Raw genomic sequence first — 22,532 nt, forward strand, 5'->3', positions numbered from 1 at the left:
TTTACATAGTAAAATAATTCATTTCCTTTTCAGGAAATCTAAAGATATGACTTGGGGAAGTCACTTGACTTCGATATCTTCAACTGAGGGAAAAAAGGTTTGTTCCAGTTCTGTCCAGTCTATGGATGTGCTCTGGAATTTGTCAGATTTCTACATACAATAAAAAAGTAGTGGTAAAGCCAGTGTTTGCTTATGTATCTAATCTTCATGACATCTATTTAATTGTGCTGAAGTAAAAAGAATATTTATTTTGGAGGGTTGTATTAAATAATCACAGACTACACTGCACAATCTCATACTCCATAGGAAGGAATGCCAAATGCATGGACACGCCCCCAGACAGACTTTTATGGAACTCAAATAATTAAATTATCAATAATAAGCAATATGTTTTTGGTATTTTAAGACTGCTCATTTCAAACTCGGGTTATCTAAATGGCATATCAGTCACGGTGGAGGGAAGCCATCTTAAAACCTAGGAATGGAGATGGGAGAGAGATTTAACTCAAGGTTTTTTGACTGTGTCACTACTGACATTTGGGGTGGGTAAGTCTCTATTGTAGGTTGTTTTCCTGTGCAGTGTAGGTTGTTTAGCCGCATCTCTCTGCTCTACACACAAGATGCCAGCAGCACCGTTTCCCACCTCCAAGTTGTGACAACCAAACTGACTCCAGACTTTCCCAAATGTCTCCTAAGGGAAGGGGAGTTGGGGGGGGGATACTCATCCCTGGTTGAGGACCACTGGGTTAGGGAGGACCAAGGAATCCTGTGTTTTGGATCAGTGATACTCAAGCGGTAGGGTTAGAAGAATCACCTGGAGGCCTTTTTCCAGTCATCCATGGCTCTAGAGATTTTGGTGTACAGCTTACACCCCCTCAATTATTTCTACCTCTGTTGCCTACCTCTCATCTCTGTCCAGTGTGCTAGAGTATCCTGAAATAAATAAAGCAATTTTAAAAAGCCTAAAATATCCTGGGGTAACCAGATGAAATCCATGAGCACCCTCTCCCTCATGACAGCCACCTCCAAGCTAATTTCTGGACGCATAAGAGGAAACCTTGAGTTGTGCACACACACGACCATTTTATTGGCAGCCTGAGTACCAGAACTGTTTGGGAGAAAACTGATAACACTTGTGATAATCCCTGTCCTTCTCACTCTCATGAGGAGAAGGGGCAAGGCTGTAGCACAGAGCAATTAAAAACATTTCCCTTTTTTCTTTCTATAATGCCATCCACACACTGTAGACATGTAGAATCTTTTTTTTTATAAGCAATAATTCTTTATCTATGATAATGACTCCCTAAATCACTCTGAATGGTGAGGCGGTCATAATTCTGAAAAAGTGATGCTTTTTGGTAAAGATCAGAGACATAGAAACATGCTTCTTCCACCAGAAGAGCTCCACGCCTCAGGCCCTGGCTTTACATAGCACTTCACACTTCAGAAAATGCTCTCGCACTCATGATCTTGAGTGAACCTAAACAATCTTGTGAGTGAGGAAAGGCAGGTGTTTTTATCCCCATTTTACAGATGAAACTGCCCAGAGAGTTCGTGAGACTGGCCCCTCCAGTTATTTATTGGGGGAGACAGAATTTGAATGCAGCTTGTTCACTCCCAAAGCCAGTGCTTTTTCCATATCATTTCACAAAAACGGTGCTCAGCCTTAAAGCCATAATCCTAGCCTTCAGAGATTCCATGCAGTTAGGATTCTGCAGAAGGCCTCTCTCTTCCAAAACAACTCCACTATGCTGTATTCATGCAGGTCTGACAAACAGCAGTGAGGCAGTCATCCTTCTTACAAGCTACTTAAGATTGGCAAAGCCATATATTTTTCTAATGGAAAAATGTCACCACAGATAAGGAAATAAAGTTACTTAATTCGCCAGGATTCATTAACTAAAGTTGACGTTGCTGCTGATGCTGTAGTTAATGTGCCACAAATTAATCTAACAATACCCGGTAACTCCTTGTTCACAAATCACACACTATAAATTTGGACGACCCTAGAATGATGTCTCTTTTCTTTGTTAGTAAAACTGCCATCCCCTAGCAAGGCTGGCGAGTGCAGGTTAAAAGCTCAGGCTTTGCTACTGGAAGATACTAGAATGAGAAACTGTGCCAATAACAAAGCACCGATGCTTATCTTTAGCTAGACTGGAACGTTGGAAAAGTAACATTTTGGCTAGAAGGAAAGTCTCTGGAGCTATACACAGTGTCTGAGGGGCTCAGGCTGGCTTCTGTGAAAGGGCTCTCCTCTCAGCAGATCACTCCAAAGGAAAGAACTTTAATCTGTGATCCAATTGGCCACCTTTCTGAATATCAGCCTCAGGAAGTCAGTTTATATTTACATCTCGTGAAAGCATGACCAAGCAAAAAGGTAATACTAACCTCATCTATAGCTTTCTTATAGCTCTGAGATAAGAGGAAACCAATCCAGAAGAATCCACGGGAGGGGGAAAAGCCGGAAGAAAGGCAGCAGGTTAGACACAAAATGGAAATTGTTAGTACACAACTGATAAATGCAAAAAGGGCAACAAGAACCTCAACCCAGAATGGTGTGAATGCCCTTCATTGTTACCCTCACTGTACTTCCTTACTTTAAAATGTAAAAAAATTAACGAAAACATCTTCACATCCATTTCACAGAAAAGATTCTTGGAAAATTTAAATAAAATAAGTGGACAATAACTCATTCCGAATTAATTTCCAACTTTCAAATTTCAGCCTCCATCCTCTTATTTCTTTCTTTAAGGCTATTTGGGGTCTGATGTGTTACAGCAATGAAGCTAGATTTCAGGTTGTCAGCCCCCTATCAGACCATGCTTATCAAGTTTTGGTCTAGGAAATACAGTCCTAGAGCAGCAGAAATGCAGCAGAAAAATTGCAATATTAATTCATGTGGAAAATAATATAGGAAAAGGTCAGAATATACAAGAAAAATCCATAGGAAGTGCCCAAATATTCTTAATTGTTACTTTCAACATCTTTTTGCTAAAGCTACTGAGTAGAAATTATGGAATAATGTGAGTTATTTCTCTTCCTGTTTTATTCTGTAACAGTGTTAATGATCAGCAAAATAACCAAAGGCAGATAAGCAATCCATGATATGTTCATTTCTTTCCTAATCTGGTATGACTTCCTTCCAGGTGCTTCTAGTATCCGTTCTTATTAATCTCAACATTTTTTGTTTCATAGTCATGAGTGCATCCCCAACTACTTTATCCTGCAGGTTCTCTGGGAAATTAAAAGAGTTCAAAACTGTTTGAGAGAAAAGCACTCACAGCCGGTCGACTAGGTCGGGTAATTTCCCTGGATTCTTCAGGTTTCACCTTGGAAGGCTCATGGGGGAGCACAGGTGATCCTTCCGACTTACTGTTGGCTAGAGGAAAAAAACAGAGGGCCAAGAAAGATAATGACCGTCAGAAGGTGCTGGCTCAAGTTCTGGAGTTCTGTGGTGAGTCAGCCTTGGAAATGATTCAGTGGACACCTCATTCACTTAGGCAAATCCTCAAGCACATCCGTGAAAAAACAGTAAATGTTCAGGCAAACAAAATCAGCCATACACATTTAGTCTTATAACCTGGAGGTCACTGGTAATTATATGAAAAACTAGCGAGCACCGCCATTTGCTGAGCACTAATTTTGTGTCAGGCTTAGTGCTAAATGCTTTCTATGTCAATTGTCTCATTGAATCCTTGCTCCAACCCAATGACGTGGCACTGTTTTCCTGTATGACAGTTGAACACAGAGAGATGACACAGCTAGCCTAAGGTTACACTGAAGTTATGTGCAGAGCTGGGATTCTGTCTGATTTCTCAAAGTCCTATTCTCAATTATTATACTAAACCAGCCTCAGAGTTAGCATTCTATGTTTGATTTCTTCTTTTACCACTTGCCCATCAGGATAAGTTTTTCTGACAAAACGTTGTAGAAAAAAATAGAAACCTGTTTTATTTGGAGGAACAATTTTTAAATGGGGGGAGGAAAGGGGAGTTGTCTAGGGTGAGGGCAGGAAGGAGAGTGTTGGTGATAAAGTGGAAGGGTCCTAGAATAGAGGTTATAGAGCAAGGGCTGGGGGAGGGCTGCCTGACAGCTACAAGTGAAGAGCATCCCTCCGATTTATGAGCTTATAGGTAGAGAAGAAGCAATCTAAGGTAGGAGAGATTCTTTTGTTTGGTTTCAAAGTGGTCTTTCCTGGGTAGGGATACACCAGGGATATGAGTGCTTTTAACCCAGGAAAACTAAAGGCCAAAGGAAAGAAGATGAGAATTAAACCTGAACCAGATCAGAGAATTAAAATGGTATACCTAAGTTTGGTTTTCTTTAGCATTTGCTCTAACTAAGCAAATTAAGTTGCTTATGAATAGAAAAAAGGTAAGGGAATGGCAGTTTTCCAAAGTAATTAACTTTATATCTGGATCAAGGCAACAAAAGTATACATAGCTCTGGGTGGTGCCACTGATGTCAGAAGATTGCACATAGGGGCAGCCACAGGCCAGTCCCTATCCCAATTCATAGACACAAGCATTGCATGTCTGACATCGACCTTTCCAAAATGTACATAACAGTGAGTTTACTCAAATAAATATTAGGAGGTAAAGTATAATTGCGTCTAATGAAGAGGCTAAGAGAGAATAAAGAACTGGTGGTTTTCATTAGGCAGAGTAATTGATAAGTGTTTTCCAAATTGCACTTTAAAAAAATCCCAGTCTTTATTACTTGGAGGCAAAATTATCTTCTGAAGAAGATTATGCAGAAAGAGTACATTTTGATTAGCTATAAACAATAGGTTATCATGTATAATTAGCTAGACACATTAATGTTTTTCACAAGCTTCCTCATTAATGAAAACTAAGCAATGAAGAATGACTTGAATTAAATGGTCAGAGAGGCTAATTTTTACCTCTCAAACAGGAAAAACCAGAAGAGTCAAGTATACTTTTTAAGTCATAGATTTTATATCTTCTCTCAAGTGTATGTTTATTCTACATTAGCCATTATTAACTTTCCCTTTGAAAAATACCTTGTATTCTGAACACAGTTGACACAAGGGGAAGAGGATACTTGGGGGTCCATGAAACTCTAACCAATCAATCAAATGGAAATGGAAATGCAGGTGACTGATGACTACATTTTCAAATAAGACCAATATTCTGTGATCTCCCTGGAGAACACTGGTATCTGCAATTAGAAAGCATTTAGTCCACACTGATGTCACACATATAACTGGGGATGGTGGTCCACTCCCCTAAGGAGACGGAGGCTGAGAGCAGTTAAGCAGCTCTTCAGCATCACACAGTGGTGGCCATGCCAGGACCAGAAGTCATAGAAGTCAGTAAGTAATCTGGTTCCCTGTGCATGGCTCTCCTCCTCAAGGAATGCTGTCCTGGAAAGGTAGGGGAAAGCATTACCTCGAACCCTGGTCCGTTCGCTGGATCCTGCTTGTGACCCAGGCTGAGAGCCTCCTTGGGAGCTGGGCTGGGAGCTAGGGGTACTGGAGCTGGAGGAACTGCCACTGCTGGTCCTCTGCAAGGGGCTCTCCACGACGGGCTCAGTTCTCCGGAGGTCAGGGTTGCTGCATGGACAGCAGAGCACAGAGATTACACTCTCAAGACCTTGCCACTGGTAGACACAAGCGTAGTCTAGTCCCATCCCCAGTACAAAGGGGTAAAGAGAGTACTTATATGACCTTGCATTACACGGGTCAATGGTAATGATAGTCATGCTATCCTCTGTGGAGCTCCTGGCGAGATTCTGTATCTGGACGGGAAGAACTCTTGACCCAACTCTTGGGTCATCACACCAAACGTATTAGCTCTGAAATGGTGAGTCTTCAAAGGAGGCTTTCTGGGCTTCCCTGGTGGCGCAGTGGTTGAGAGTCCGCCTGCTGATGCAGGGGACACAGGTTCGTGCCCCGGTCTGGGAGGATCCCACATGCCGCGGAGCGGCTGGGCCCGTGAGCCATGGCCGCTGAGCCTGCGCGTCCGGAGCCTGTGCTCCACCATTGGAGAGGGCACAACAGTGAGAGGCCCGTGTACAGCAAAAAAAAAAAAAAAAAAAAAAGGAGGCTTTCTTTTAAACCCCTTTTCCTATTCTCATTGTAAAACACTTGAAAATATTACAAGATAAAAATAAGGAAGCAATGCATGCAACCTCTGAATCAAGAGATATTCAACTATATTTTACTGGATGGAGTATTATCTTCTAGTCTTTTTTCTTTTGTATGTATGGAAGCACACTGTATATTCAATTTTGCGTCTTGCTTTTTTCCCCTTTAGACTGCAATGAGAGCAGCTTCTTATGCTTCTAAAAACAATAATAGCTGCAAAGTATCCCATTATATAGATAAATTAGTTCAACGATTCTTCTATTGTTAGGTGCTTCCAATACATTGCTATTATACATAACAGTGAAATAACCATCTAGATGCATACAAATATTCACAATCACATCTCTCCTAGAACTGGAATTCTTGGGTGGAAGGACATGAACTTAGGTATGTATGTGTACATATATATGTATGTGAATGTATAAACATACTGCCAGTTTTCACTGAAGGGTATGAGACGATCCATCTCACTGAATTCTTACTAGGCTTTATTATGAACAGCTAACTAATTTGGAAAAAATTGTATTTTGTTGTTTTAGTGCAGTTTTTAAAAATTAAGTGAAGTAAGTCAGAAAGAGAAAAACAAATACCATATGCTAACACATATATATGGAATCTAAAAAAAAAAAGAAAAGGTTCTGAAGAACCTAGGGGCAGGACAGGAATAAAGACCCAGATGTAAAGAATGGACTTGAGGGCACGGGGAGGGGGAAGGGTAAGCTGGGACGAAGGTGAGAGAGTGGCATGGACATATATACACTACGAAACGTAAAATAGATAGCTAGTGGGAAGCAGCCACATAGCACAGGGAGATCAACTCGCTCCTTTGTGACCACCTAGAGGGGTGGGATAGGGAGGTTGGGAGGGAGATACGAGAGGGAGGAGATACGGGGATATATGTATACATATAGCTGATTCACTTTGTTATACAGCAGAAACTAACACAACATTGTAAAGCAATTATACTCCAATAAAGATGTTATTTAAAAAATGTAATTCTATGCTTTCCTTTTGCTCTGCCCATTTCAGGAGTATCAAGTGGGTAACAGGTATGCTGCACTGTGTTGGGTGTCAGATGCTTCATGTATAAATGTGAAAATAATATGGTCCCTTCCCTTGAGACACTTGCAGTTTGGTCTGTTAAAATCTGGCCACAAAATGGCATCATTAAAGCAGCAACTAAAGCAAATAATTTTTTTCTGAAAACACAACAGTCTTGCTTTGCAGTAACGTATTTGGCGAAAATATTTGGTCGAGTTGCAAAAATTCTTAAATATTGGGTTATTGGAAGACATGGCTGGTGGTCCTGGAAAACATGTGAAAATAAAATATGTCCTTATAATTTATTAATTTTGATCATACAAATGTAGAATTTATGACAATATTCACCTCTTAAATTTTTTATGGTAAAGAGGTTGATAAATCAACCTAACAGTAAAACTGACTGCAGAAGTGAGTGTTGGTAAACTTAAGGAAAACTTTAAAAATTCTTGATATTTTTATGGCACTCCTTTGAGTAGTAATTATTTTTGTGAAAACTGCTAGCATTTAATTGATTGAAATAGATTTGGATCCATAATGGAAATACCCTCCCTCCTGTTCAGAGAATACCTAAAATGATAAATGTGTGATACTTCTGCAATATGCCACCTTTCAAATTTTTCATTTTTTTCTTCAAAAAGAAACAATCCTATCTCCTTTCATTCCCAGATAATGAATTCTTCCCCATTGCCCTCTTTCATTAAACAGTAGTAGTCAAGAATTATTTATGTGTAATTAATAAATTCTAAAAATATTTTTTCTAAAAATTATATTACAGGTCAAGGGTGATGGGCATACTAAGGTTTCTTGGTGGTTGCTCTCATTTTGTGGAGATGTAATGTAGTGTTCTTTGTATGAAAAAAAAAAATCTATGAAGCGAATACAGTTCAGTGAGTTCTGAGTATTTTCCCTGGCAGCTGTGGTGTGGTAGCAGGATCCAGCTCTTTGCTCGAATACAGCACTCCTTGGATCATTTAACCAAAACCTTTCTATTAAATACCCGCTTTGTGAGACCAATGGACCAGTTTGAGGGATGGAGGAGAGTACAGGTCACAGGGCAGACAGTCAAGGTACAACATAATCCTAGAGATGAGACATGTGCGGTGGAGACAACAGCCAGCAAGGCAAAGCTCCATATGCTGTGCGAGCATCTGCAAATGGTGTTGGAGTTTATGAAACAAGGCATGCAGCCTGGAGCGGTCAACAGTGGTGTCAGGAAGGAGACAGGACTTGATTAGGCTTCAGAGGGGTGGGGGAAGAGTGAGAGCAGACATCGACTGGGGTTTTCCTGGGGCTTGTTGACGTAAAGAGGACACCACCCTGACTGGGTACCAAGTCTGCGTTAGGAAACCCTGGAAGAGTGGGTCATCAGAAGAAATGGGCGGCTTATGCAGCAATGGCCTTAAAGTCTGGCAGAGAACATGGGCCTCCCAGGGCCGGCTTATGAATGACTGGTCAGGACGGAGGCAGGCGGACCAGATAGGAGGCTGCCGCCACGTTAGATGATAAGGCCCAGGCCAGGGTTGTCCTGGCATAAAAGAGTGGCCTGGGCATCAGCAGAACCAGCGAGCGGATGAGCCTGCGTCTCTGACTGGGGCTCAAGGGCCTCTGTCAGTGTGACGTTAATTGGATCCCATGGGCATTAAATCCCTGATCTGGGCCTTGTTAGTACAAGTCCCCTCCAACTGGAGCTAACCAGTGTGGGTGCTGATCTTAATAGGGTGCTATTTTTGCTGCTGGAGTCTGAAAGAAGTGTTTAGTTTCTATGTAACCACACATAGAAAGAGGGAAACCTTTAAAATGCTTTTCTACCTTATTTGCTTTTTTGGTAAAATATGAGTGTTTTGAGAAAATGTCACACTGTTCATATTTTTCTCTTTCTTATTATGTTGTAATTTAGTCTGGCCTAGGGGCCAAGGGGGCTGAGATAAATGCTCTTAGAAGGGATCAATTTCAGAAGAATTCCATGAAATAACAGATTTCCCTTGTTCATATACTAACTGAGCCTACTCAGATCCAAATGTGTAAAAACTTGAAAACATTCATATAGATTTCTTTAAATGCTAACTTTTAGCTCAGACATTTGCCATCCTGCAGAGAATACTGTTTGGTCTATAAAACACACAGTAAAGTGAAAATTATTCCATTTACTTGAGTCATATAAAAAAGTCAAAACAGAAAATTAGGATTACAAAGTGATTTCTTGGCCCAAATACTAGGGCCAAGTCTGTAATTAACTGGCTGCCCACCAAAATTCATTTTACTTTGCTCTTTGATGACATAGCAAATGAGAACAAACAAGCCATAAGAAGACAGGTTTGGGATGGGATGGAGAATTATTTTTTGAAATTAAGCATTTAGTCATTGGGTTTTGACTGGGTGTTATTGGATTAATTTAAATCTTTTCATACTCTGACTGTATTTGTTTAATCAAATTTTAATGTGCTTTAAAAGAACACATGAATCAAAGTTAAATGTTAAAGTGCATGGAAGGTTTTAAAACAGAAATTTAAAAAATGAACAAATCAAATCATGATTTAAACTCAACTGTTCACCTTGACATTTAAGGCAGTATGAGGCATTTGGGAGTCTATACAGTATTGCAAAGGAAAAAATATTTAAAAGCAACCCTTTTTTTATGGCTTTATGGATGGGCAGTTGTCTGACAAATGGTACAAAAAGGACTATGAGGACTTTATTAGAACCAATAGAAAGTAAGACAGTCTCTGTGTTCAGTAACAGTCTCCCTCCCATTCTGCTCCCACTGCCCGTGAGTCATATCTCCCATTGTCTGTGCCCCTGTGTATTTCCTTTACACACTGACTCTGGGCTTGGCCATGTGACTTGTGGTTGCCAATGGGACATCAGTAAAGATGATAGAAGCAAAGGCTTCAAAAGTGCTTGTGTATTGGGGCTTTCCCTGTTGGGATGCTGTCCTGAAATCACCAAACGGTCAAGAAGCCCAGGATGAAAGACCACGTGAAGGTACAGTTGACCTATCAGCTCAGTGCAGCTGCATAAGCAAGCCCAGGTGAGACCAGTGGAACAACTTTGCAGCCAACCCACAGAATCGTGAGCAATAATAAATCGTTACTATCTCAGGCCACTATGTCTTGGCACGCTTTATTATGCAACAAAGGTGAACTAAAGCCATCTCTAGCACAGTAAATATACCAAATCCCAAAACGTTTTAAAGTGCAATCCAATCTAGAGTTGCAAAGTCTGATTCACATCTTAAATGCTGGTCACTTAGAGATACGTGACAGCAAGAACAGCCTTGTTGGGCAGATTGTTCCACAAGGCAGAGATAGGGATTCTCCATCCTCCTCCTCCCCTGCAATGCCTCTGACTTTCATTGCAGGTAAATAATTATTACCTCTTAGCTCACTTCCTCTCTACCTTTTCTGTAAGCAGAAAAACATTAGTTGTCTTCACAAGGTCTGCATTCTTTGTAAAAAGTACAATGTTTAAGAGGTTCCAAGGGAAAAGCACATGTTTTGCAAACCGCTGACCATCAAACACCAGTTATCTTACGGCCTTAATATCATTAAAATAACATTTCAGAGGGAACAAAGAGCTGCTTTTTATTTGGCTATAGAATGACAGTTCTCTTTCTTTTTGGTTGAGAGAGGGAAAAAGATTTAAAGTTGAAATGATGCTTGATCTATAGCAACTGAAGTTCTAAACAACTGATCTAATGAACACAGCCTTGAAGGCAGGGTTCAAATGGGCAAGAAGCACTGATAATTGGGGGCTTATCGCCCGCTCGAAGAGGGGGACTGATAAAGCTCAGGCCGGCAATCCAGGCTGACATTCCTTAAGATCCCTGGTCACAGTCCGCTCCAGGCTTCCTCAGCTGCTCCCAGCACCAGCTCAGCATGAACCTGATGAGTCACTGGACAAAAATTGCTTGTTGGCAACTCCACTCAGACGAGCTAGCTTCTTTGCCCTCAAGGGATGAATGTTTTCAGTGCAGTTCCATCTTATTTACGGACTGACCCCTTCCTAAGGCTTTTCATGTGAAGAGGAAAATGAAAGCTTTATGATCAAAAGCATTCCATATTTTAGGATCTGTACAAATAGTCATAACCTTCATTTTCAGTCTCTCCTTCTCTTTGACTAGCAAGAGTCCTCACAATGAAGATGAACACAATGAAGATGGATAAAACAGCCTGCCCAAGTTCCTTTTTATAGTCTCAGCAGAGGCCATTTGCTATTTCAGTTCATCCTAAAAAGGAGTGTACTTTTCATGAAAAATCTGAGGGAAGCTTGATGAACTATAGCAGCAAACAGCATCTGTTACCACATAAAATCTGCTCAGATACTGTAAGGATATTGTTTATTTTCCAGCTTCTGCTCTTGAGACCTCGACACCAACCAGTAGGTGGATGCAACTTCCTGATTGGAGGAATATACAGGGTTGGTAGAAAATTCTAGGAGAGCACAGAGCAACAGTGGGGGCCTCACTGTATTTCAGTGATGTTCTTTAATGCCAGAGGTGATTTGCTCATGAGAACTAGTTCTTCTGTCATTTGCCAAACTAGGGAAGTTCTGCAGCTGGTGGCTATAGCATTTCTTTGGCAATACTTTGTACCGTCTCAATAGCTCCCCTGGCACAGTTCTTGACCTGATGCTAAAATCAACTCAGATCAGGCCATTTTGTTTGGCTGGCTTCATGAAATGGTCTCTGAAGTAACGGTCAGGGGCGCTGCACCCAGACTTCTATCTGTAGTCTTACTCCCACATTTAAAAAACTGCCAAGTAAGGTAAACCTGGTTGGATTCTGGGCTGATTCATTCGTTGACTCTGTGATTCATTGACTCGTTCATTCATGAGCCCTCACTCTACACTGACTTCTGTGAAAGGCTACTGAAGAAATAAAAGACATGTGTCTGGTCCACCAAAGCTTACAGTCTGGGTGGCCAGCCAACATGCCTCTGAAGTGAAAAAAGCACAAAAACATTTTTTTAGGAAAGCAACAATGACAATGGTAGGTGGGGAGTTCTCCCTTCAACTTACGCATCTTCCTTCCCTTACCTTGCTCTGATGGGTTGAGATCCTAGTCTGGGTCCCAGAGCACTACCATTTCCAGGAGAATTCTTTCTCGCTAATGCTGGGGATATAGAAGTTGTTCTTTGAGGCACCTGAAAGAAAACCAGAATTCAGAAATATTTTCCATAAAATAGCTTCCACGGGGTTCTGCCTGAAAAGCAACCTACTCCTTCCCTAAGATCTGCCAGGAGATACAGAACTATCAGAAACAGGAAAGAAACATCTTGCATTTCTCAAAGAAATATTTAACTCCCTAAATAAAATCAAACGAAAGGCAATGAGGCACATTTCAGCCACCATTAGGGAGTACCAAGTGCTCAATTTTAAAAACAAATTTAGAAACAGACCAAGGGAATTATTTTGATTTACTGGGCTAAAATAATTGATTTCCTTCATTTGCACAAGAGTGGTGGATATCAGAAATTTCTCTGGGGTATCATCAACTCAGCTGATCATTGGAAATTGCATCTGATGAGACATCCAGATAAACCGAGTTCCTTTTTTTTTTTTTTTCGGTACGCGGGCCTCTCACTGTTGTGGCCTCTCCCGTTGCGGGACACAGGCTCCGGATGCGCAGGCTCAGTGGCCATGGCTCACGGGCCCAGCCGCTCCACAGCATGTGGGATCCTCCCGGACCGGGGCACGAACCCGCGTCCCCTGCATCGGCAGGCAGACTCTCAACCACTGTGCCATCAGGGAAGCCCCCGAGTTCCATTTTTAACTCACAATACAACTGATAAACAGGTAAGGAAATTAAGAAATCTGGTGAGAAATTAGGTATCAGGCTAGAACTTGGGACATAAGCCACATGTTAGTGAGCTCAGAAAAACTACTGCAATAGATCCTGAACGGTTCCACTTCCTAATCAACTTGCAATTCTAATTAAAAACAAACCACCAACACTGAACTTTGGAAGGTCAATTTGCAAATGTAATACAAAACAGGACTAATACTGAAAATACTGGAAGGTCTTCAAAAAACTATGTGAATACCAGTCAGACTGTGAGGTACAGTAGGAAAATGTACCATTACCTTATCTGTCAAGGACCTAAGGTAGAATTCAAGTATGCCTCATGTTATAAAACATTTTCTAATGAAATCAAATACTGGTAAGTGCACCAAAGGAGTCCAACATGAGGGGAGAGTAGAGGAAAAACTTACTTTAAGAAAAGTGACTAGGAAATGAAAATGTACATCTCCTGTGACAGCTGGTTGGGCTAAACATTCATCAGGTGCTTCAACTTTTATTTATTTTTAGAGGCCCTTTTAAAGTAGGTTTATGTTTCGTACTAGGTATTTTTAAATTATGCTTTGTTTTAATATTATGTTTAGTATATTAAATGATATTTAACACTAATACGGATCTTATTGGTTATTATAATACATTTTAATATAAAGACCTAGAAAGATGAGTCAGTGAAGTGAAGCAGAATAACCAAATCAGTGTTCCCACCTGCTCAAATTAAATATTACTATCACTAGTTTTCCTTTTGCACTTGGTCAACTGAAATAGTTGTAGAGAGAGAGAGTCTAATGAATTATTAAAACCTAAAATGTTGGTATTGATCTAAATTTTTTCTCCCAGAGTTATAAGTGTGTGCCTGCATGTTTTTAGACAGTGGACCAATAACGTCAAATGTTTCCCCGGCTCTCCTGTCTGCTCCTCTGCCCGTCCTATTTTCCAGATTGAACTTTGCTCCATAAATAACCTTTTCTGATGGCATCTCTGCTTCCACAAGATGAGAACAACAACAAAAGAGCCATTATCAGCTAATTTCACTTTCAAAATAATGGAAATCCTGGTATAATATCCTTCTGAGAGGAAGATGAGGAAAAATATTTGAAAATCATTGGGTAAAAAGGTCTTATTTTTTTCTGGAATCAACAATAGCATCGATTTCTGGAAATTGTGGGACATTCCATTTGTCATAGCTCCTATGCTGAGTTCAGGAGAAAGGGGAATCCTGAACCGGGAAGAATCTGATGCAAAAATTTCTACAGTATTTTGATGTTTCCAGGTTGTCTGTAGTGAGATGCATGGCCACGTTTTAGGACATTTTTTGGAATGTACAACAACTTGGTATAGGCAAAAACAAAACAAAACAAATGAAACCAAACCAGTGGAATGGCTGGTCATTTTACCCTAGAGTTTAATCCTCAGTAATCAATTAAGGCTGGAATTAAATCACAACCTGGCCTAGAAGGAGCTTTCTTTAAGTGGAGCCAACTAAAATATTCTAAGAGCATTACTATCTTCTGAACATTTGAAACCTGTTTTCACTTTGGGTTATTAAAAATAGGAATAAAAAAATTCCTTACTTTTTAATCTGGAAATTTTAAATTTGTCTAGACATAGATTAAGTCATCGATGAAAATATCAATATTATTCTATTTCTTAAGATGGATAGTTAAAAGAACAGTTTGGAATGCTTGGGGTTGTGAGTTCTAATTCTGGATACAGGATATATGCTTCCAAGTCATTCAGTCTACCTGAGCCTCCATTTCTTTGGGGAAAATGGAGATCAAAAATGATAAACGACAATCCAAGTCTTAGCTTGGGAATGAGGAGGGACCAAAACAAACGCGAGAAGGGACGGTACTTTGGTGCCAGGTTCTTCAATACTATGAATGGTCTGGAACAGGGGTAATAACAATGATAACAGTAATAGTAATAGTAATAATAATAATAATAATAACAAACAATGATGACAATGATAGTGATGTCGATAAAAACCCCAGTAATATTACCTTTGGTGGAATGTCTTCTTCCTGTCGTAACCAAGAGCTTCGGTCAAACTTCTCAATGCGAGTGGGGAGAGGTGGGGTTTCAGAGGTGGGATCCGAGTTCTGGCGTGGCATCTCCACACGGTGAGAGCTCACGTTCAGAGCCTCCTGAAACCCAGAGAGGCCCTTCGTGGGCTGCTCGTGCACCGACTGGGAGGCGGTCAAGGCAGGTCCCTGGGATTTCACAGCTACCAGATGTGGGATCTAAGCATCAAACCAACATCACAGCAGTGTTATTAGAAGAAAAAGCAGATCAGCTAGGACCTCACTCAGGGGAAGGGAAAATAAAATTTTAGGGAGAAAGAACCAGAGTACACAGAGCCCATTACAGTTCCCTGCAGCACGCTTTTCAAAGCCCCCCCCCTCCAATTTCCCATTTAGAGCTGGAGGGCTGGACCAGGGTTCCTGGCAAAGAGTTAAATGATTGACTTGGGACTGCTAAAAAGTCAGTGAAATAAGTGTCATGATAATGATTTTTAGTGAACATTTATTGAGCAGCAATACAGTATATTTATAAGCACTTCTCTTCTAATGTTACAAACTTCCTCCTTTCAACCTCTTAACTTTGACTTCAGAGAGTGCTCTGTGAAACAAGAATTGCTCTGAACATTTTCCTTCTTGTGAACTCACTAAATCGACCATCAGATGGACACAATTATTTTCCTCATGAGAATGTAAGGATTAGAGAGGGTAAGTAACAACCTAGATTTCACAGTTAATATGTGCCAGAGCCTGGATTATAACCCACACACACGCTTAATTGTAGTTCCGGTATTGTAACCCCACAGTCTAACTGCTACACTATCCTGCTTTCTGGTGAACTGGCTCTTACCAGCTAGGATATTATATATCTCTCGACACCAGGACGTTTCTTTTAGAGTTGTGGTAAGTCTCACAATTTGGCATGTGTTGATGTTGTTCATGCAGGGAAGAAATGTAGTCTTTAGGCAGAAGGGTGGCTTTTTAAGACAAATCATGAACATCTAGAGTTCAGAGTACCCTTTACCATTAGCACCGTTTACACTTCATTGTTTGTGCTCATGTGAGCCTGAGTCCCCCTCCATCACATAGGTAAGCTCCTCAGAGACAAGAGCCATGTCTGACCTCCTATCTCTGAGTCTAGCACCGTGCCCGGCATGTGAAGATGCTCAGTCAATCTTGGCTGGGAAAACACCTAGAGTACTTTCTAAATTAAACTGTTAATTTCACAAACATTAATCTAGTATCTGCTTTGTACAAGGGACCTACCAGACCCTCTTTGGATTGAAATCTCAGTGTCCAGACTGGTGGGGAGCATCTCTACAGCCCGCCTCCACCAGCCTGGCCCTGTTCCTCTTGCCCTTGAGGTCTTATCCCTGGAGCAGCCCTGCCCCAGCCTCTTCAGACCATCCTGGGTCTGAAACCTGCAATGTTATTCATTATGGTTCAGAGGAAATTCTCAAAGTCCAGTTCAGTGGAATGTTATGCTTCAACCAGAATAGAACTGTAACCAATCAAATTTATATTAAGGGTAAATATCATTAAATATATTAAGTATTAATATGAAAACAAAGCCTATCTTACAAATATGTAGTACATGCACCCCAATGTTCATAGCAGCACTGTTTACAACAGCCAAGACATGGAAGCAACTTAAATGTCCACTAACAGAGGAATGGCTAAAGACGATGTGGTACATATATACAATGGAATATTATTCAGCTGTAAAAAAGAATGAAATATTGCCATTTGCAGCAACATGGATGGACCCAGAGATTATCATACAAAGTAAAGTAAGTCAGAAAGAAAAAAAGACAAATACAATAAGGTGGAATTACATGTGGAATCAAAATATGACAAAAATGAACTTATCTATGAAACAGACTCACAGACATTGAGAACAGACTTGTGGTTGCCAAGGTGGAGGGGGTTGGGAAAGGAACAGATCGGGAGTTTGAGATGAACAGATGCGAACTATCAGGTATAGAATGGATAAACAATAAGGTCCTACTGTATAGCACAGGGAGCTATATTCAGTATCCTGTGATAAACCATAATGGAAAAGAATATGAAAAAGAATGTAATATATTTATGTTTAACTGAATTACGTTGCTGTAAAACAGAAACTAACACAACACTGTAAATCAACTATACTTCAATAAAATAAAATTTAAAAAATGTACTACAAAACTCAAACCTACTTTAAAAGAGCCCCAAAAATAAAAAAAATTGAAGCTCCTGAAGAATGTTTAATCCCATTAGCTGTCACAGGATATCTACATTTTCATTTCCTAGTCACTTCAATAGAGTTTCATAAGTTTTCCCTCTACTTCCCCCTTTTACCGGGCAAAAGTATCCTAAAAGGTCAACCTTAGGGGCTTTATAAAGAGGAAGTTTGTGTGTTAAAAGAGAAGTTTCTATAAAAATGTACCCCATGGACAAGCCTCTTAGATAGCATCATCCACCACAAGGCAGACAGCAGAAGCAAGAAGAACTACAATCCTGCAGCCTGTGGAACAAAAACCACATTCACAGAAAGAGAAACAAGATGAAAAGGAAGAGGGCAATGTACCAGATGAAGGAACAAGATAAAACCCCAGAAAAACAACTAAATGAAGTGGAGATAGGCAACCTTCCAGAAAAAGAATTCAGAATAATGATAGTGAAGATGATCCAGGACCTCATCCTGGAAAAAGAATGGAGGCAAAGATCAAGAAGATGCATGAAATGTTTAACAAAGACCTAGAAGAATTAAAGAACAAACAAACAGAGATGAACAATACAATAACTGAAATGAAAACTACACTAGAAGGAATCAATAGCAGAATAACTGAGGCAGAAGAATGGATAAGTGACCTGGAAGACAGAATGGTGGAATTCACTGCTATGGAACAGAATAAAGAAAAAAGAATGAAAAGAAATGAGGATACCCTAAGAGACTTCTGGGACAACATTAAACACAACAACATTCACATTATAGGGGTCCCAGAAGGAGAACAGAGAGAGTAAGGACGCGAGCAAATATTTGAAGAGATTATAGTTGAAAACTTCCCTAACATGGGAAAAGAAATAGTCACCCAAGTCCAGGAAGTGCAGAGAGGCTCATACAGGATAAACCCAAGGAGAAACACGCCGAGACACACAGTAATCAAATTGGCAAAAATTAAAGACAAAGAAAATTACTGAAAGCAGCAAGGGAAAAACGAAAAATAACATACAAGGGAACTCCCATAAGCTTAATAGCTGATTTCTCAGCAGAAACTCTACAAGCCAGAAGGGAGTGGCATGACATATTTAAAGTGATGAAAGGGAAGAACCTACAACCAAGATTACGCTACCTGGCAAGGATCTCACTCAGATTCAATGGAGACATCAAAGCTTTACAGACAAGCAAAAGCTAAGAGAATTCAGCACAACCAAACCAGCTCTACAACAAATGCTAAAGGAACTTCTCTAAGTGGGAAACACAAGAGAAGAAAAGGACCTACAAAAACAAACCCAAAACAATTAAGAAAATGGTAATAGGAACATACACATTGATAATTACCTTAAACATGAAGGGATTAAATGTTCCAACCAAAAGACACAGGCTCCCTGAATGGATACAAAAACAAGACCCATATATATGCTGTCTGCAAGAGACCCACTTCAGACCTAGGGACACATACAGACTGAAAGTGAGGGCATGGAAAAAGATATTCAATGCAAATGGAAATCAAAAGAAAGCTGGAGTAGCAATTCTCATATCAGACAAAATAGACTTTAAAATAAAGAATGTTCCAAGAGACAAGGAAGGACACTACATAATGATCAAGGGATCAATCCAAGAAGAAGATATAGCAATTATAAATATATATGCACCCAACGTAGCAGCACCTCAATACATAAGGCAACTGCTAACAGCTATAAAAGAGGAAATCAACAGTAACACAATAATAGTGGGGGACTTTAACACCTCACTTACACCAATGGACAGATCATCCAACCAGAAAATTAATAAGGAAACACAAACTTTAAATGACACAATAGACCACATAGGTTTAATTGATATTTATAGGACATTCCATCCAAAAACAGCAGATTACACTTTCTTCTCAAGTGTGCACAGAACATTCTCCAGGATAGATCACATCTTGGGTCACAAATCAAGCCTCAGTAAACTTAAGAAAATTGAAATCATATCAAGCATCTTTTCTGACCACAATGTTATGAGATTAGAAATCAAATATAGGGAAAAAACCCGTAAAAAACACAAACACATGGAGGCTAAGCAATACTATATAACCAAGAGATCACTGAAGAAATCAAAGAGGAAATCAAAAAATACCTAGAGACAAAGGACAATGAAAACATGATGATCCAAAACCTATGGGATGCAGCAAAAGCAGTTCTAAGAGGGAAGTTTATAGCTATACAAGCCTACCTCAAGAAACAAGAAAAACATCAAATAAACAATCTAGGCTTACACCTAAAGGAACTAGAGAAAGAGCAAACAAAACCCAAAGTTAGCAGAAGGAAAGAAATCATAAAGATCAGAGCAGAAATAAATGAAATAGAAACAAAGAAAACAATAGCAAAGATCAATAAAACTAAAAGCTGGTTCTTTCAGAAGATAAACAAAATTGATAAACCATTAGCCAGACTCATCAAGAAAAAGAGGGAGAGGACACAAATCAATAAAATTAGAAATGAAAAAGGAGAAGTGACAACAGACACCGCAGAAATACAAAGCATCCTAAGAGACTACTACAAGCAACTCTATGCCAATAAAATGGACAACCTGGAAGAAATGGACAAATTCTTAGAAAGGTATAACCCTCCAAGACTGAACCAGGAAGAAACAGAAAATATGAACAGACCAATCACAAGTACTGAAATTGAAACTGTGATTAAAAATCTTCCAACAAACAAAAGTTCAGGACCAGATGGCTTCACAGGTGAATTCTATCAAACATTTAGAGAAGAGCTAACACCCATCCTTCTCAAACTCTTCCAAAAAATTGCAGAGGAAGGAACACTCCCAAACTCATTCTATGAGGCCACCATCACCCTGATACCAAAACCAGACAAAGATACTACAAAAAAAAGAAAATTACAGACCAATATCACTGATGAATATAGATGCAAAAATCCTCAACAAAATACTAGCAAACAGAATCCAACAACACATTAAAAGAATCATACACTATGATCAAGTGGGATTTATCCCAGGGATGCAAGGATTCTTCAATATATGCAAATTGATCAATGTGATACCCTCTATTAACAAATTGAAGAAGAAAAACCATATGATCATCTCAATAGATGCAGAGAAATATTTTGACAAAATTCAACACCCGTTTATGATAAAAACTCTCCAGAAAGTGGGCATAGAGGGAACCTACCTCAACATAATAAAGACCATATATGACAAACCCACAGCAAACATCATTCTCAATGGTGAAAAACTGAAAGCATTTCCTCTAAGATCAGGAACAAGGATGTCCACTCTCACCAATATTATTCAACATAGTTTTTGAAGTCCTAGCCACAGCAATCAGAGAAGAAAAAGAAATAAAAGGAATACAAATTGGAAAAGAAGAAGTAGAGCTGTCACTGTTTGCAGATGACATGATACTATACATAGAGAATCGTAAAGATGCCACCAGAAATCTACTAGAGCTAATCAATGAATTTGGTAAAGTTGCAGGATACAAAATTAATGCATAGAAATCTCTTACATTCCTATACACTAATGATGAAAAATCTGAAAGAGAAATTAAGGAAACACTCCTATTTTCCATTGCAACAAAAAGAATAAAATACCTAGGAATAAACCTACCTATGGAGACAAAAGACCTGTATGCAGAAAACTATAAGACACTGATGAAAGAAATTAAACATGATAACAAACTGATGGAGAGATATACCATGTTCTTGGATTGGAAGAATCAATATTGTGAAAATGACTATACTACCCAAAGCAATCTACAGATTCAACGCAATCCCTATCAAATTACCAATGGCATTTTTTACAGAACTAGAAGAAAAAATCTTAAAATTTGTATGGAGACACAAAAGACACCGAATAGCCAAAGCAGTCTTGAGGGAAAAAAACAGCTGGAGGAATCAGACTCCCTGACTTCAGACTATACTACAAAGCTACAGTAATCAAGACAATATGGTACTGGCACAAAAGCGGAAATATAGATCAATGGAACAGGATAGAAAGCCCAGAGATAAACCCATGCACCTATGATTAAGTAATCTATGACAAAGGAGGCAAGGATATACAATGGAGAAAAGACAGTCTCTTCAATAAGTGGTGCTGGGAAAACTGGACAGCTACATGTAAAAGAATGAAATTAGAACACTCCCTAACACCATACACAAAAATAAACTCAAAATGGATTAGAGACCTAAATGTAAGACCGGACACTATAAGATTCTTAGAGGAAAACATAGGAAGAACACACTTTGACATAAATCACAGCAAGATCTTTTTTGATCCACCTCCTAGAGTAATGGAAATAAAAACAAAAATAAACAAATGGGACCTAATGAAACTTAAAAGCTTTTGCAAAGCAAAGGAAACTACAAACAAGATGAAAAGACAACCCTCAGAATGGGAGAAAATATTTGCAAATGAATCAATGGACAACGGATTAATCTCCAAAATATATAAACAGCTCATGCAGCTCAATATCAAAAAAACAAACAACCCAATCCAAAAATGGGCAGAAGACCTAAATAGACATTTCTCCAAAGAAGACATACAGATGGCCAAGAAGCACATGAAAAGCTGCTCACCATCACTAATTATTAGAGAAATGCAAATCAAAACTACAATGAGGTATTACCTCACACCTGTTAGAATGGGCATCATCAGCAAATCTACAAACAACCAGTGCTGGAGAGGGTGTGGAGAAAAGGGAACCCTCTTGCACTGTTGGTGTGAATGTAAATTGATACAGCCACTATGGAGAACAGTATGGAGGTTCCTTAAAAAACTAAAAATAGAACTACCATATGACCCAGCAATCCCACTACTGGGCATATACCCAGAGAAAACCATAATTCAAAAAGACACATGCACCCCAATGTTCACTGAAGCACTGTTTACAATAGCCAGGACATGGAAGCAACCTAAATGCTCATCAACAGACAAATGGATAAAGAAGATGTGGTACATATATACAATGGAATATTACTCAGACAGAAAAAGGAACGAAATTGGGTCATTTGTAGAGACGTGTATGCATCTAGAGACTGTCATGCAGAGTGAAGTAAGTCAGAAAGAGAAAAACAAATATCGCATATTAATGCATGTATGTGGAACCTAGAAAAATGGTACAGATGAACCGTTTGCAGGGCAGAAACTGAGACACAGATGTAGAGAAAAACGTATGGACACCAAGCGGGGAAAGCGGGGGTGGGGGTGGGGATGGTGGTGGTGGGATGAATTGGGAGATTGGGATTGACATGTATACACTAATATGTATAAAATGGATAACTAATAAGAACCTGCTGTATAAAAAAAATTAAATTTAATTTAAAAAACCCTTGAAATTTGCAGCAGTTATGG

General features: G+C 39.5%; 1 protein-coding gene across 6 annotated transcripts in view; it reads right to left on the minus strand.

Annotated features, from left to right (window-relative positions):
- The window catches only part of TNIK (TRAF2 and NCK interacting kinase), a 419,760-nt gene that overhangs the window by 41,522 nt on the left and 355,706 nt on the right, over positions 1–22,532 (minus strand). For 2 of the 6 annotated variants that reach the window (XM_060099133.1, XM_060099132.1), the window contains 5 exons: positions 14,954–14,974; positions 12,191–12,297; positions 5,415–5,578; positions 3,285–3,382; positions 2,392–2,415 (listed from right to left, as the gene is read on the minus strand). In XM_060099133.1, coding sequence (XP_059955116.1) covers positions 2,392–2,415; positions 3,285–3,382; positions 5,415–5,578; positions 12,191–12,297; positions 14,954–14,974 — 414 coding nt within the window. Of the gene's footprint in view, positions 1–2,391; positions 2,416–3,284; positions 3,383–5,414; positions 5,579–12,190; positions 12,298–14,953; positions 15,194–22,532 lie in introns of all 6 variants that reach the window. The other 4 variants (XM_060099130.1, XM_060099127.1, XM_060099131.1 and 1 more) reach the window with 2 other exon arrangements.

The sequence above is a fragment of the Mesoplodon densirostris genome, chromosome 5 (genome assembly GCF_025265405.1).
Source record: "Mesoplodon densirostris isolate mMesDen1 chromosome 5, mMesDen1 primary haplotype, whole genome shotgun sequence".
Classification (NCBI taxonomy): domain Eukaryota; kingdom Metazoa; phylum Chordata; class Mammalia; order Artiodactyla; family Ziphiidae; genus Mesoplodon; species Mesoplodon densirostris.